This window comes from Oncorhynchus mykiss, chromosome 3 (assembly GCF_057628025.1).
Source record: "Oncorhynchus mykiss isolate SJ-2025 chromosome 3, ASM5762802v1, whole genome shotgun sequence".
NCBI classification, from domain to species: Eukaryota; Metazoa; Chordata; class Actinopteri; order Salmoniformes; family Salmonidae; genus Oncorhynchus; species Oncorhynchus mykiss.
In genome coordinates, this window is record NC_143024.1 from 74,584,743 (window position 1) to 74,600,290 (window position 15,548).

The 15,548-nt window shown below is 42.3% G+C and overlaps 1 protein-coding gene across 2 annotated transcripts in view; it reads right to left on the reverse strand.

Annotated features, from left to right (window-relative positions):
• Positions 1-5,791: 5,791 nt before the first annotated feature.
• Positions 5,792-15,548, reverse strand: part of LOC110520353 (uncharacterized) — a 31,118-nt gene continuing 21,361 nt past the window's right edge. For both annotated transcript variants that reach the window (XM_036974881.2, XM_036974882.2), the window contains exons 8-10: positions 11,447-11,563; positions 8,097-8,150; positions 5,792-8,000 (exon numbers count right to left, since the gene is read on the reverse strand). In XM_036974881.2, the coding sequence (XP_036830776.2) occupies positions 7,969-8,000; positions 8,097-8,150; positions 11,447-11,563 (203 nt within the window). In that variant the 3' untranslated portion in view covers positions 5,792-7,968. The remainder of the gene's footprint in view (positions 8,001-8,096; positions 8,151-11,446; positions 11,564-15,548) is intronic.

The window sequence follows — 15,548 nt, forward strand, 5'->3', positions numbered from 1 at the left end:
GTGTTGAACAAAGTGTTGAACAAAGTGTTGACAGTGTGGAACAAAGTGTTGACAGTGTGGAACAAAGTGTTGAACAAAGTGTTGAACAAAGTGTTGACAGTGTGGAACAAAGTGTTGAACAAAGTGTTGAGAAAGTGTTGACAGTGTGGAACAAAGTGTTGAACAAAGTGTTGAACAAAGTGTTGAACAAAGTGTTGAACAAAGTGTTGACAGTGTGGAACAAAGCGTGGAACAAAGTGTTGAACAAAGTGTTGACAGTGTGGAACAAAGTGTTGAACAAAGTGTTGAACAAAGTGTTGACAGTGTGGAACAAAGCGTGGAACAAAGTGTTGAACAAAGTGTTGACAGTGTGGAACAAAGTGTTGAACAAAGTGTTGAACAAAGTGTTGAACAAAGTGTTGAACAAAGTGTTGACAGTGTGGAACAAAGTGTTGAACAAAGTGTTGAACAAAGTGTTGAACAAAGTGTTGAACAAAGTGTTGACAGTGTGGAACAAAGTGTTGAACAAAGTGTTGAACAAAGTGTTGACAGTGTGGAACAAAGCGTGGAACAAAGTGTTGAACAAAGTGTTGACAGTGTGGAACAAAGTGTTGAACAAAGTGTTGAACAAAGTGTTGAACAAAGTGTTGACAGTGTGGAACAAAGTGTTGAACAAAGTGTTGAACAAAGTGTTGAACAAAGTGTTGAACAAAGTGTTGAACAAAGTGTTGACAGTGTGGAACAAAGCGTGGAACAAAGTGTTGAACAAAGTGTTGACAGTGTGGAACAAAGTGTTGAACAAAGTGTTGAACAAAGTGTTGACAGTGTGGAACAAAGCGTGGAACAAAGTGTTGAACAAAGTGTTGACAGTGTGGAACAAAGTGTTGAACAAAGTGTTGAACAAAGTGTTGAACAAAGTGTTGACAGTGTGGAACAAAGTGTTGAACAAAGTGTTGAACAAAGTGTTGACAGTGTGGAACAAAGTGTTGAACAAAGTGTTGAACAAAGTGTTGACAGTGTGGAACAAAGTGTTGACAGTGTGGAACAAAGTGTTGAACAAAGTGTTGACAGTGTGGAACAAAGTGTTGAACAAAGTGTTGAACAAAGTGTTGAACAAAGTGTTGACAGTGTGGAACAAAGTGTTGAACAAAGTGTTGAACAAAGTGTTGAACAAAGTGTTGACAGTGTGGAACAAAGTGTTGAACAAAGTGTTGACAGTGTGGAACAAAGTGTTGAACAAAGTGTTGACAGTGTGGAACAAAGTGTTGAACAAAGTGTTGAACAAAGTGTTGACAGTGTGGAACAAAGTGTTGAACAAAGTGTTGAACAAAGTGTTGACAGTGTGGAACAAAGTGTTGAACAAAGTGTTGAACAAAGTGTTGACAGTGTGGAACAAAGTGTTGAACAAAGTGTTGACAGTGTGGAACAAAGTGTTGAACAAAGTGTTGAGAAAGTGTTCCCAAACGGCTCTGTAATTTTTCAAGTCAAACAGTTTGCGATAGTTTGACTATGATTGGTGTTAAAACAATTCTAATTAAATTATTACATGAAATCATACTCTACCTTAACCACAATGTACTTAAACATGCATTGATTTGTTATGAAAAAAAATGCTATTAAACATTTGCATTTATAGTATAACTTTTTAATGTACAAAGTGCATATAAATCTAACCATTCAAAACTAATACAATCTGAACAGCATAATAGAATATTGCACCATATCAAAGGAAAATAAATAACAATTAGCTAAACTGCAGCATCCCAGAAATGTAAATAAATGTAAAGAAGAAGGATGCTATTACACATGTGCATTTAAAGTATAACTTTTTGAATGTACATAAACAAAGTGTACATAGTACATAAACAAAGTGTACATAAATGTAACAATTCAAAACGAATACAATCTGAGCAACATAATAATACAATATTGCACCATATCAAAGAAAAATAAATAACACTGTGCAAAACTGTAGCATCACATTAAACTGGTCCCGCTTTTCTCCCTCTTCTTTATTGCCGTGTTAAAACCAGCAGCACACAGCAATGCTGACCATATTTTGCTTTTATGAGAGATTTGCATTCAGAATTGCGAGCTGCCTCACTTTCGAGGGGCTGATGCGGTTTCTTCTCTCAGTGATTATTTGTTTCGTTTTCGAGAAGACCCACTCAGAGGGAACGAATGTGGCCAGTATGTAGAGTCTCCCTGTCATGGCTTTAGTAAGCCGTGGGTAGACAGAGGCCTTGTTCTTCCACCAGCTCAGAGGATCTGCAGACCTTTGGAGGGGCTCCTCCAAATAGGATCGGACCTCCATTATCTGCTGAGGGATTCCTTCGTGCTGCATCCCCAGTTTCTCTCTCGTCAAACAGCATCCAAACAGCAGACGTTTGTTGCACTACTGCTGGTGCTTCATCTGATCCCTCTTCTTCCTGTTGCCCTGGTGCCTGAGCCAGCTAACTGCTGGGGATGTCCCTCCCTGCTGCTGAGGTTATTCTCTGAAGAGCCTCATCAATCGCTCTGGCATCACTGAAGGCTAACTTCTTAAACCTGGGGTCAAGCGCAGAGGTTGCTGATAGCACGTGATTATATTCCATTCTGTGGAACTTTCTGTCCATTGATGAACATAGGGTGTCCATCAACTCTGTCACATGTCCTGGGGTTACATTTACTTCTCTCTGGCGGCTGTGTGTGATTCGCTGCCGACCCTTACACAGGAGTATCCTTTTTGAGGCTATCACATAGCTGAAAAGAGAGAACAGTAACTTATTAGTTCAATTTCATGTTTTATCTACTGATACTACATTCTCATCTACTGTTCATATTCATATAATATACTGGATTAAATAATGATGTAGTAATAACTGCTTACTGTAACTCTCTCCACTGATCTCCACAGTGACCTGCTCAAAGGGTTCCAGGACTCTGCACACCTCCTCCATCACCTCACATTCCTCTTGGGTCAGAGCATCAACAGGTGCCTTGACAATGACCAGGGTAGAGATGATGGCATCCTTTGACTCAAAAAAATGCTTCAACATATAAAATGTTGAATTCCACCTTGTAGTGCAGTCTTGTTTAGGCCTCAGCTCAGGCGTCCCAATCTGGCGTTGTGTAGACTTTAGTTTTTCAGCACCTACTTTGCTCCTGTGGAAGTATTCCACAACTGCTTTCACTTTGTCCACAGTGGGCTTCATCACCTTCAGAGCATCTCATACAATCAGGTTGATTGTGTGGGCAAGACATGGATGATGGGTCCATTTTAAAATGTTCATGGCTTTGGTTATGTTAGCTGCATTGTCGCTAACACAACATACAACTTTTTAATCTACTTGCCATTCTCTGGCCACTCTCAACAGTTCCTCTGCCAAGTTCTCTGAGGTGTGTCTGAAGCTGAACTCAAAGCAGTCCAGAAGACAGCTAGACATCGGAAAATCTTCAATGAAGTGACATGTAACCGACATGTAAGAAGTGTTTTCCCTTGATGTTCAGCAGTCAGTGGTAAGGCAAACTGCAGTAGCTTTTTGGACTCTTTCCCGCACTAAAGCCTGTGTGCTCTCATACAGTTGTGAAATACGTCATTTTGAAAGGGTTTTCCTGCTTGGAATAGTGTACATTGGATTTAGACTATTGCTATAATTTCTAAAACCTCTGGCTGGAAATCGGTGGCAATCATTTTATCCAATGCAATATCAATTTGGACTTATTTTGCTACAGACATAGACTGGTCCTTAGAAGACTGCATTGCTGTGGGTCGCGGAGTAGACCTACTTGACTGAGTGGTTACCTGGCTCCACCACTATCACTAGCAGACCCACTAGATTCTCGAAGCTCCGCTACAGCTAGCTTCACAGATAGGTGCACAGTTCGCATATGCCGGTGTAGGTTGTGCGTAGAACCGGCTTTATATGAGATTTTGTTTTGACAAATTCTACACTGTGCTCTAACATTGTCTACATTATTAAAAATGCATCCAAATGCTACTCTGCTTTCCCTCATTTTCCAGCTGTTGTTTCCACAGCTGTCCTTCCTCAATCTCCTAGGCTGCTAAGTGTGTGACTGTGAGTGAGTTGGCTCGGCCCTCCCACACGCATCTTTGGTTCATTGGTTGACACTGCGTGTCTGATTGACAGGAACAACAGGTGAGGCTGTTAGTCTGAGCAGACAGTCAGAACGAACGTGTGTGCACATGAGCATTATTTTATTTATTTTTTCATTCTTTGAATTAGTTAATTCTATTCATTTAAATATTTTGATTATTCATATGTTAATTTGTTTATATTTTTATAAATAGATTCGGCTCTTCTGATATGCGAGTCGGCTCCTAACGTTCACCAACAAGAGCCAGCTCTTAGAGCCGATTCGTTCCTGAACGACCCATCACTAATTCAGACACATGAAATGGTTCAAAATCGGAAAACGTTGCCTTCCCATAGCTAGTGCTGCTGAATCCAGGTTTTTTACAGAAATGTTTGGTGATCGACTAGGAATGGTTGGTGACCACTGGTTGAGAGGGTCAAACCATACAGTAAAATAACAGCCAGTGCTATTGGAAACATTGAGAGTCATACTGTCTGCCACATCACCATTTCTTACTTAATTCTGAACCACAATAACTCGTTTGATTCAAGTTCCAAAATCTAAACACTACCTTTACAACTCTACTTCCCCCTTTTACCGTAGTTACAGGCATATGAGCAAATATAAGACTATGTTGGTATTAAATGCGCAGCTGTGGGTGCTCAATTGCTTATAAAACTACAGGGGCAGTTGCTTGACTACCTATAGAAATATCAAAGTGTATGCAATACCAAATCTGTGCCACTAGATGCCCCCCTTGATTGATCCAACCAAGGGAATCATTAGCATCAAAACCAGGGAAGTGTTTGGCATCCTTCACAGAATATGTAGTTTGGCACTCCTTCACAGACACACATGTCATGTAGAATAGGGAATCTTATCAGCTCTAGAGAAGACCTTCCTCCAGCACCGAGGTCGATGCCAGGTGCAACAGATGGATTAAAGTTGAGGATACGTTAGGATAGGAAAGCTGAATATAAATTTCCATGTTCAACACACATAATATATATTTAAATGCATGTGAGTCTAGCCAACAGCGCATTCTGACATTTCAGCTTTAATACATTTATGTCTTGGCTCACTTCAATACAATAGCCTAGGTACTAGACTTTTCAATATTCATTACTATCACTTGTCTTGCTTTGAACTACTGAAGTTTAATAGTCTCTTGTGAAGCAATCCTTTTAACTTCCAATCAAATATTCAACAAAACCAAGCCCTTACTTGCTGATCTAATTAGCTAGTGATGGTTTATGGATGCCATGATGCTATGTGTGTTGAGAAGAATTTCCCAGCAGGTTCCCACATATACCTGCAGTAATGAACCTGACGCCCCAGGCCTTGCTTTATGGGCCTGTCACTATCGATCACTACCAAGTCTACACACTGCTCTCTCTCTCTCTCTCTCTCTCTCTGTGTGTGTGTGTGTGTGTGTGTGTGTGTGTGTGTGTGTGTGTGTGTGTGTGTGCGTGTGTATACGTGCGCGCGCGCGCATGTGTGTGTGTGTGTGTGTGTGTGTGTGTGTGTGTGTGTGTGTGTGTGGCCGCCCTATGATGATGAATACCTGGCATATCAAGCTGTTCTGGTCATGTCTTCATGTCTGATTCATACAGGCAGCTGTGTCTCTAGCAGCACTGATCCATATGTTACTGACTGGGTTTCAACCCTGGTCACCTGCATGCCACAAGACACTGTTTGTCACGCCCATCACACACAACAGACACATGACACATAGTTCCCCCTGAACAGCTTCTTTATTTCTATCTCCAGCATTATTTACACAATTCAAAAAGAAATATGTGCTAACGGATTAAAATCACACAATTCTCAAACACACGATTACAAAGACAGATTCATTAAATATAAGAGTGGAGTACTCTGTGTATCACCGTATCATCATTACACTTACCATAAAACTCTTTTGGAGAGGAAAGTTATTCTCCAAAAGAAGTATTGTCAAGACAATGATATTCAGAGGAGTTAGTTGGCTAAAGCACACACAGATCATGAGACCAGGCTAATCAGAAATTGCTTCTCCAAGAGACTCACAGTCTTTCACTGTGAACTGGAACATTCTCACTGTGTGTTCAGTGGTGAGCTCCTCCCAGGCTGACTCCTGCCCAGGGTTATACTGCATACAGTCGTATACCCTTTTCACACTACTACGCCAAACCAAGCTGTACTGGGCTTGCCCAGTTACACATCTCCCATAGTTGCTGGACCCATGTTGGAAAAAATAATGTGAAAAGAAAATATGCTGGCCAGCACAGTACTGTTTGGGTGAACCCTGTGGCGTTAAGCAGGCACTGGGTTCTCCAACTCTGGTCCTGGAAAGCTGCTGGGTGGGCAGTTGAAGACCCGTGCCTGAGTCTAGAGCTGTGTCTGAAATGGCTCCCTATTCCCTTTATAGTAGGGCTTCAAAAGTATTCCACTATAGAGGGAATAGGGCGCCATTTCAGACTGGCCTTAGTAGTGAGATAGAATCATAAAAAGGCTTCCCAGGTGAAACATCTAATGTAAGGCACTTACAGAGCAGTACAGCATTATATTGTAACACATACTATTTGAACATTTCAATAGAGCCAAATGTTCTCATACGTTGTTGTATTTTAGACAAGGTCCCCAAGCCCCTCAAATACCCAGCAAACACACAACAAGGGTGATATCTTCGGTCCTCGTACCAGCTCTCACATAGCTTCCTCTAACCAGCTTTCACAGAACAACACTACTAGCCTGGTGTTCCAGTCTTTTGGTGCTTTGGCCAACTCCTCTCTGAGTTCCTTCATTGTCACACAAAACATGTATGGCTTGACAATGATAGAGTAGTTGGCTACATTCATTATGGGAGAAGGCTAGAAGAGTTGACTACAGCACATACAGTATGAAACCAGACTAGAAGAATGGTAGCCAGAGGTGGCAGGTAGCCTAGCGGTTAGGAGCATTGGGCCAGTAACTGATTGGTCTCTGGTTCAAATCCCTGAGCTGACTAGGTGAAAAGTCTCTCAATGTGTCTTTGAGCAAGGCACATAACCCTAATTGCTCCTGTAAGTTACCCTAGGTAAGAGCATCTGCTAACTGACTAAAATGTAAGAGTTGGCTACAGTATGAAACCAGGCTAGAAGAGTTGGCTACAGTATGAAACCAGGCTAGAAGAGTAGGCTACAACACACACAGTAAGGGCTTGATTCAATCTGTAGCACTGAAGATCAGTATTATATCATGGATCTTCAGCAATACGGATTAAATCAAACCCTAAATCATTGTAAAGAACCAAACAACGGTAACATTTCAAATAAAGGAGGGTCCATTTTATCCTAAATAATCTGGGAACTGTAGCCTGGTTGCTGTTCAGCCAATTACACGCCACTCCTTGTATTCATTGTCTTTCGCCAATCTTCAAATATGAACATTCTATCATTATGAGCTTGAGAAGATCAGAGGATTTGATCTTGATTCGATAACAGTCACAGTTATCCTCCAATCACAATGTAATTGTAAATCCAGTTTGCATTTTGAACTTTAGGAACGTCGACAAGCCAGTCTCTTTGGCAAATGACAGGAGTGGCAAGGAGTGGAATGTTAGCTAAAATGACAGGAACCCAGGTGAACTTCCCAGTACTTGTATACAGAGAAATAGGCCTACATTGTCTCGGTGCTGTTAAGTGGATGGAAAATATCCCCCCTTTTTTAACGGATTACAAATGTGATCTTTAGAAGACACTGAGAGACTACTGATTGGTCTCACTCTAACGTGGTGCTGAAAGTTAATAACCTCCAAACCACTATCTCACAGTTTTACAACTATAATCAGTTTAAGGCCTAAAGATTGGGATGGATCTGTGTATGAGTGTGTGCGTGTGTGTTATGGTAAACTGCTGGTTCTGGTTCTTCTCCATTGGAATCTCAGACGATCTAGGAGGATTTAGTCAGCAAGTTGCTGAGAACTGCAACCAGAAAATGACACACTGGGTTAACAACGGACAATCACAACACCGGCAGACTAGTGGTTGATGTGTTTGACTTATTAAGATACTACTTACCCTGGGGATTCGACTGGGTCTCAGCCTCCTCCTTACGGGCACTCTCTACATCCCCTGATGGAGAGACAGGGAATTCATTACTATTTCTCTCATTGTAGCTGTGTCATTAGGTACTGTATCTTGGTGAGAAAAAATGTTTTCCCATTTCAAGAGGTTAAATAAAAAAAATAAGATAGTAAGTGCCTATAAAGTGCCAATTAAAATAACAGGGTTGACAATTTCATCTTAAATCAGCCATAATCCCTTTTTATGACAGGGGGAAAGGAAGCTGGTTGTGTGCAACAGGGAGGGGCAATTGAATTCACCAACATTTTTAGGGCCCGATTTGATCAGATCTGCTTTAGCCGAAATCCTCATAGCTGATATTTTGACGGTGTTGGAGGTGGAACTGCGTGAGCACTGTCAAATTCACAAGCGAATCCCGGCATTATACCTAAAGCAGACACTGCTATTGGCTGCACAAAGTCGCATTAAGAGAAATCCCATGCAGCCTTGTTTACAAGTTCGAACACTGGAAGGCTGAAAGAAATCCTAATTATTTTGTTTAATGATTTTGAATTTGAGTGTCATTATTTCTATATAGCCTACACTTTCTCGTTCTGAACTTCTAATGCCATTGGGTGGGTGTGGCTTCGAGACTATGATCACAAAAGCAGCTGCTCACCAAAGAAAACCAGCCCAGTCACGGACCAGGATGTCTTGCTCCCAGGCAGACTAAATAACTTTTTTGCCCGCTTTGAGGACAATACAGTGCCACTGACACGGCCCGCAACTAAAACATGCGGACTCTCCTTCACTGCAACCGACGTGAGGAAAACATTTAAGCGTGTCAACCCTCGCAAGGCTGCAGGCCCAGACGGCATCCCCAGCCGCGCCCTCAGAGCATGCGCAGACCAGCTGGCTGGTGTGTTTACGGACATATTCAATCAATCCCTATCCCAGTCTGTTGTTCCCACATGCTTCAAGAGGGCCACCATTGTTCCTGTTCCCAAGAAAGCTAAGGTAACTGAGCTAAACGACGAACCGTAGCACTCACTTCCGTCATCATGAAGTGCTTTGAGAGACTAGTCAAGGACCATATCACCTCCACCCTACCTGACACCCTAGACCCACTCCAATTTGCTTACCGCCCAAATAGGTCCACAGACGATGCAATCTCAACCACACTGCACACTGCCCTAACCCATCTGGACAAGAGGAATACCTATGTGAGAATGCTGTTCATCGACTACAGCTCGGCATTTAACACCATAGTGCCCTCCAAGCTCGTCATCAAGCTCGAGACCCTGGGTCTCGACCCCGCCCTGTGCAACAGGGTACTGGACTTCCTGACGGGCCGCCCCCAGGTGGTGAGGGTAGGCAACAACATTTCCACCCCGCTGATCCTCAACACTGGGGCCCCACAAGGGTGCGTTCTGAGCCCTCTCCTGTACTCCCTGTTCACCCACGACTGCGTGGCCACGCACGCCTCCAACTCAATCATCAAGTTTGCGGACGACACAACAGTGGTAGGCTTGATTACCAACAACGACGAGACGGCCTACAGGGAGGAGGTGAGGGCCCTCGGAGTGTGGTGTCAGGAAAATAACCTCACACTCAACGTCAACAAAACTAAGGAGATGATTGTGGATTTCAGGAAACAGCAGAGGGAACACCCGCCTATCCACATCGATGGAACAGTAGTGGAGAGGGTAGTAAGTTTTAAGTTCCTCGGCGTACACATCACAGACAAACTGAATTGGTCCACCCACACAGACAGCATCGTGAAGAAGGCGCAGCAGCGCCTCTTCAACCTCAGGAGGCTGAAGAAATTCGGCTTGTCACCAAAAGCACTCACAAACTTCTACAGATGCACAATCGAGAGCATCCTGGCGGGCTGTATCACCGCCTGGTACGGCAACTGCTCCGCCCACAACCGTAAGGCTCTCCAGAGGGTAGTGAGGTCTACACAACGCATCACCGGGGGCAAACTACCTGCCCTCCAGGACACCTACACCACCCGATGTCACAGGAAGGCCATAAAGATCATCAAGGACAACAACCACCCGAGCCACTGCCTGTTCACCCCGCTATCATCCAGAAGGCGAGGTCAGTACAGGTGCATCAAAGCTGGGACCGAGAGACTGAAAAACAGCTGCCAACACACTGACTCAACTCCAGCCACTTTAATACTGGGAATTGATGGGAAATGATGTAAAATATATCACTAGCCACTTTAAACAATGCTACCTAATATAATGTTTACATACCCTACATTATTCATCTCATATGTATACGTATATACTGTACTCTATATCATCTACTGCATCTTTATGTAATACATGTATCACTAGCCACTTTAACTATGCCACTTTGTTTACATACTCATCTCATATGTATATACTGCACTCAATACCATCTACTGTATCTTGCCTATGCCGCTCTGTACCATCACTCATTCATATATCTTTATGTACATATTCTTTATTCCCTTACACTTGTGTCTATAAGGTAGTAGTTTTGGAATTGTTAGCTAGATTACTTGTTGGTTATTACTGCATTGTCGGAACTAGAAGCACAAGCATTTCGCTACACTCGCATTAACATCTGCTAACCATGTGTATGTGACAAATAAAATTTGATTTGATTTGATTTGACAGCTCCAATGCAGTTCCACCACCAACAAAACATCAACTATGTGGTTATCGTTATGTTATCGTTATGTTGGCTATCGCTTTTACACTCGGATTCTTATTGAGTCCAGGTCTGAATTGTTAAAACATTTCTAGCCTGTCTATCAATGTGTTATGCTCAACCCGTTCAGTTTTCTACCACATGGCCAAAAAGATTAGAACCAGCTCACCTGCTTTTACACTAGGATTTGACTATTAGATGTAAAAAAAAACACATAATAATTATGAATAGTTTCACCATATTAAAAAGAGAGTTCAGTTCATGTAACAGGGTAGACCTTAAAATGAGGGATAGAATAATCTGACTATTAAATGAATCACTAATCACATGACATAAATAATCATCTTCAGAAATGACTCTGTCAAAGCAAAAAAATTACTAGGGCTTTACAATACTGGTGAAAACATTGAGAAATGTTGGGATTCAGTGGATTAAAATCTTTCTAGAAGTCACAGAGGGATATGTTAAAATGATGAATTTTGGCACTTAAGCAAGTCTTTATTCATATAGAAAATCAGATTTATTAAATGTTCCATGTGGTCTATATCAAAGGGCACTTCATTGAATAAATATTGCTGCACAATTTTACTGAAAATATCAAAGGGACGCAAAAGGTACTCTTTCCGTGGAACGGGCCAGCTACAGCAGCAGACAGTATGTAGTTGATGGTATCTCACCTCCACTGTTCTTGAAACAGAGCTTCTTCTTGTGATAGGTGAAGTATCCGGTGGCAGCTCCAACGATCGCCACGCCGATAGCACACAGAATGCCCACCACCGAGCCAGAGCTAGACCCTATAGAGACAAAAGTGGTTATAACACTGCTTATAATGCAGCTTGTTGAAAGGTTCTGTTAGGTGGTTATATACAGTATTTTCACAGTAGATATGCAATACTGTATTTCGCAACAAAGATGCAGCGTGATGCCGTTGCATCCATAACCATATGTATATACACTGTTGGGCTCTGCTTGTGTCCAGAGCAGTGGCGTTCCCTATGAAATGTGCTGAGTGTGTGTGACGAGTGTGTGTGAGGTGTGTGTCTGTAACACCAGCTACAGCAGAGATTATTCTGAAACATACATCCAATAATTACAATACGTTACCTTCCACACAACTGTCAGCAGATACAGCTATTAACTCACTAAGTCAACAGCTGTTAAGTCTGTCACCACGTCAATCTGACTTCTACCACACAAGACAATGTAACACGACAGAATACTATCACAACCGAGTCACTACATACAAGAAATAACAACCATAGTTTAGTTCAAATGAATAGAAAAACTGCACTGTAGTGTACTTTCAGGTTTAATGTGTTGTGTGTAGACCTACATGGCTTGTATCTGTGTATGGATGAACATAGCTTAATCATTAAGTGGGAAAACTGCCTCTCTGTTCTATTGGACTTTTAATACTAGGGTTCATATAGAGCCTGGAGCTGTATCAGTCACCACCCTGTAATACAGACAGAGAGAAAGAGAAAGAGAGCACTAGACCAAGCCAATGGTCTGAGGCCAAACCACACGACTAACAACATTGGACACTTTATGGAACACAAAGCCTTCACTATCTCATCCTGGAATATCAGAAATACAGACATTGTCATCCTACAAGAAATATGGTATAGAGGAGATGGACCCACTGGTTGCCCTCTAGGTTAAAAGAGCTGGTAGTCCCAGCCACCAAACTACCAGGTGTAAAACAGGGAAGGGACTCAGGGGGGTATGTTAATTTGGTATAGAGCAGAACTAACTCACTCTATTAAATGAATCAAAACAGGAACATTTTACAAATTCAAAAGGAAATGATCTCAACAGAGAAAAATGTATTCCTGTGTGCTACCTATATCCCCCAACTAGAATCCTCATACTTTAATGAAGACAGCTTCTCCATCCTGGAGGGGGAAGTCAATCATTTCCAGGCCCAGGGACATGTACTAGTCTGTGGTGACCTAAATGCCAGAACTGGACAAGAACCGGACAAGAACCTGACACCCACAACACACAAGGGACAAACACCTACCTGGAGGTGACAGCATTCCCTCACCCATATGCCCCCCTAGGCACAACTACGACAACACAACCAACAAAAACGGTCACAACTCCTGCAGCTCTGTCGCACGCTGGGTCTGTACATAGTCAATGGTAGGCTTCGAGGGGACTCCTACAGTAGGTACACCTATAACTCATCTCTTAGCAGTAGTACAGTCGTGGCCAAAAGTTTTCAGAAAGGCTGGAGATCACTCTGTCATGCTGATTGAGTTTGAATAACAGACTGGAAGCTTCAAAAGGAGGGTGATGCTTGGAATCATTGTTCTTCCTCTGTCAAACATGGTAACCTGCAAGGAAACACGTGCTGTCATCATGGCTTTGCACAAAAAGGGCTTCACAGGCAAGGATATTGCCGACAGTAAGATTGCATCGAAATCAACCATTTATTGGATCATCAAGAACTTCAAGGAGAGCGGTTCAATTGTTGTGAAGAAGGCTTCAGGGCGCCCAAGAAAGTCCAGCAAGCGCCAGGACCGTCTCCTAAAGTTGATTCAGCTGCGAGATCGGGGCACCACCAGTACAGAGCTTGCTCAGGAATGGCAGCAGGCAGGTGTGAGTGCATCTGCACGCACAATGAGGCGAACGACTTTTGGAGGAATGCCTGGTGTCAAGAAGGGCAGCAAAAAAGCCACTTCTCTCCAGGAAAAACATCAGGGACAGACTGATATTCTGCAAAAGGTACATGGGTTAGACTGCTGAGGACTGGGGTAAAGTCATTTTCTCTGATGAATCCTTTTCTGATTGTTTGGAGCATCCGGAAAAAAGCTTGTCCGGAGAAGACAAGGTGAGTGCTACCATCAGTCCTGTGTCATGCCAAAAGTAAAGCATCCTGAGACCATTCATGTGTGGGGTTGCTTCTCAGCCAAGGGAGTGGGCTCACTCACAATTTTGCCTAAGAACACAGCCATGAATAAAGAATGGTACCGACACATCCTCCGAGAGCAACTTCTCCCAACCATTCAGGAACAGCATGATGGAGCACCTTGACATAAGGCAAAAGTGAAATACTATGTGGCTCGGGGAACAAAGCATCAATATGTTGGGTCCATGGCCAGGAAACTCCCCAGACCTTAATCCCATTGAGAATTTGTGGTCAATCCTCGAGAGGCGGGTGGACAAACAAAAACCCACAAATTCTGACAAACTCCAAGCATTGATTATGCAGGAATGGGCTGCCATCAGTCAGGAGGTGGCTCAGAAGATTATTGACAGCATGTCAGGACAGATTGCAGAGGTCTTGAAAAAGGAGGGTCAACACTGCACATATTGACTCTTTGCATCAACTTCATGTAATTGTCAATAAAAGCCTTTGACACTTATGAAATGCTTGTCATTATCCCTCAGTATTACATAGTAACATCTGGCAAAAATATCTAAAGACACTGAAGCAGCAAATTATGTGAAAATGTATATTTGTGTCATTTTCAAAACTTTTGGCCACGACTGTACTGTAGACTACTTTATCACTGACCTCAACCCAGAGTCTCTCAGAGCATTCACAGTCAGCCCACTGACACCCCTCTCAGATCACAGCAAAATCACAGTCTACTTGAACAGAGCAATACTCAATCATGAGGAATCAAAGCCAAAGGAACTGAATAATATTAAGAAATGCTATAGAGGGAAGGAAAGCAGTGTGGAAACCTACCAAAAAACAATTAGGCAACAACAAATTCAATCCTTTTAGACAACTTCCTGGATAAAACATTTCACTGTAATAGTGAAAGTGTAAACTTAATCTAAACAGTATATTTGACCTCTCACCTTCCCTATCAAATAAAAACATGTCAAGTAAGAAAATTAACAGCAATGACAAATGGTCTGATGAAGAATACAGAAACCTAAAAAAGAAATTGAGAAACCTATCCAACCAAAAACATAGAGACCCAGAAAACCTGAGCCTACTCCTTCGCTACGGTGAATCACTAATTTTTTTTATATTTCCTTTATTTAACCAGGCAAGTCAGTTAAGAACAAATTCTTATTTTCAATGACAGCCTAGGAACAGTGGGTTAACTGCCTGTTCAGGGGCAGAACGACAGATTTGTACCTTGTCAGCTCGGGGGTTTGACCTTGCAACCTTCCGGTTACTAATCCAACCACTAATCTAATCACTAGGCTACCATGCCGCCCCTACCATGCTGCCCCATATAAACACAGACTGTCATGTTCTGACCTTAGTTCCTTTGTTATGTCTTTGTTTTAGTATGGTCAGGGCGTGAGTTGGATGGGTTTGTTTATGTTCTGTTTTTCTATGTTGTGTTTTGCGTTTGGCCTGGTATGGTTCTCAATCCGAGGCAGGTGTCGTTAGTTGTCTCTGATTGAGAATCATACTTAGGTAGCCTTTCCCCACTTGTGTTTTGTGGGTGTTTATTTTCTGTGTCTGTGTGTTCCACACGGAACTGTTTCGGTTGGTTATTTCACGTGTCCTTTATTGTTTTGTTTCAGTGTTCGCTTGTTTTAATAAGCTTGGGGGTTTGAACTTGACAAAATACAAACCCTCCAACCGAAAAAGACATGTGGTATTGATGGTATCCTAAATGAAATGATAAAATATACAGGCCACAAATTTAACGGACCTCTGAGACTATCACAGTGCAGGTGCATTTATACTGAGACTTGATTACACACAGGTGGATTGTATTTATCATCATTAGTCATTTAGGTCAACATTGGATCATTCAGAGATCCTCACTGAACTTCTGGAGAGAGTTTGCTGCACTGAAA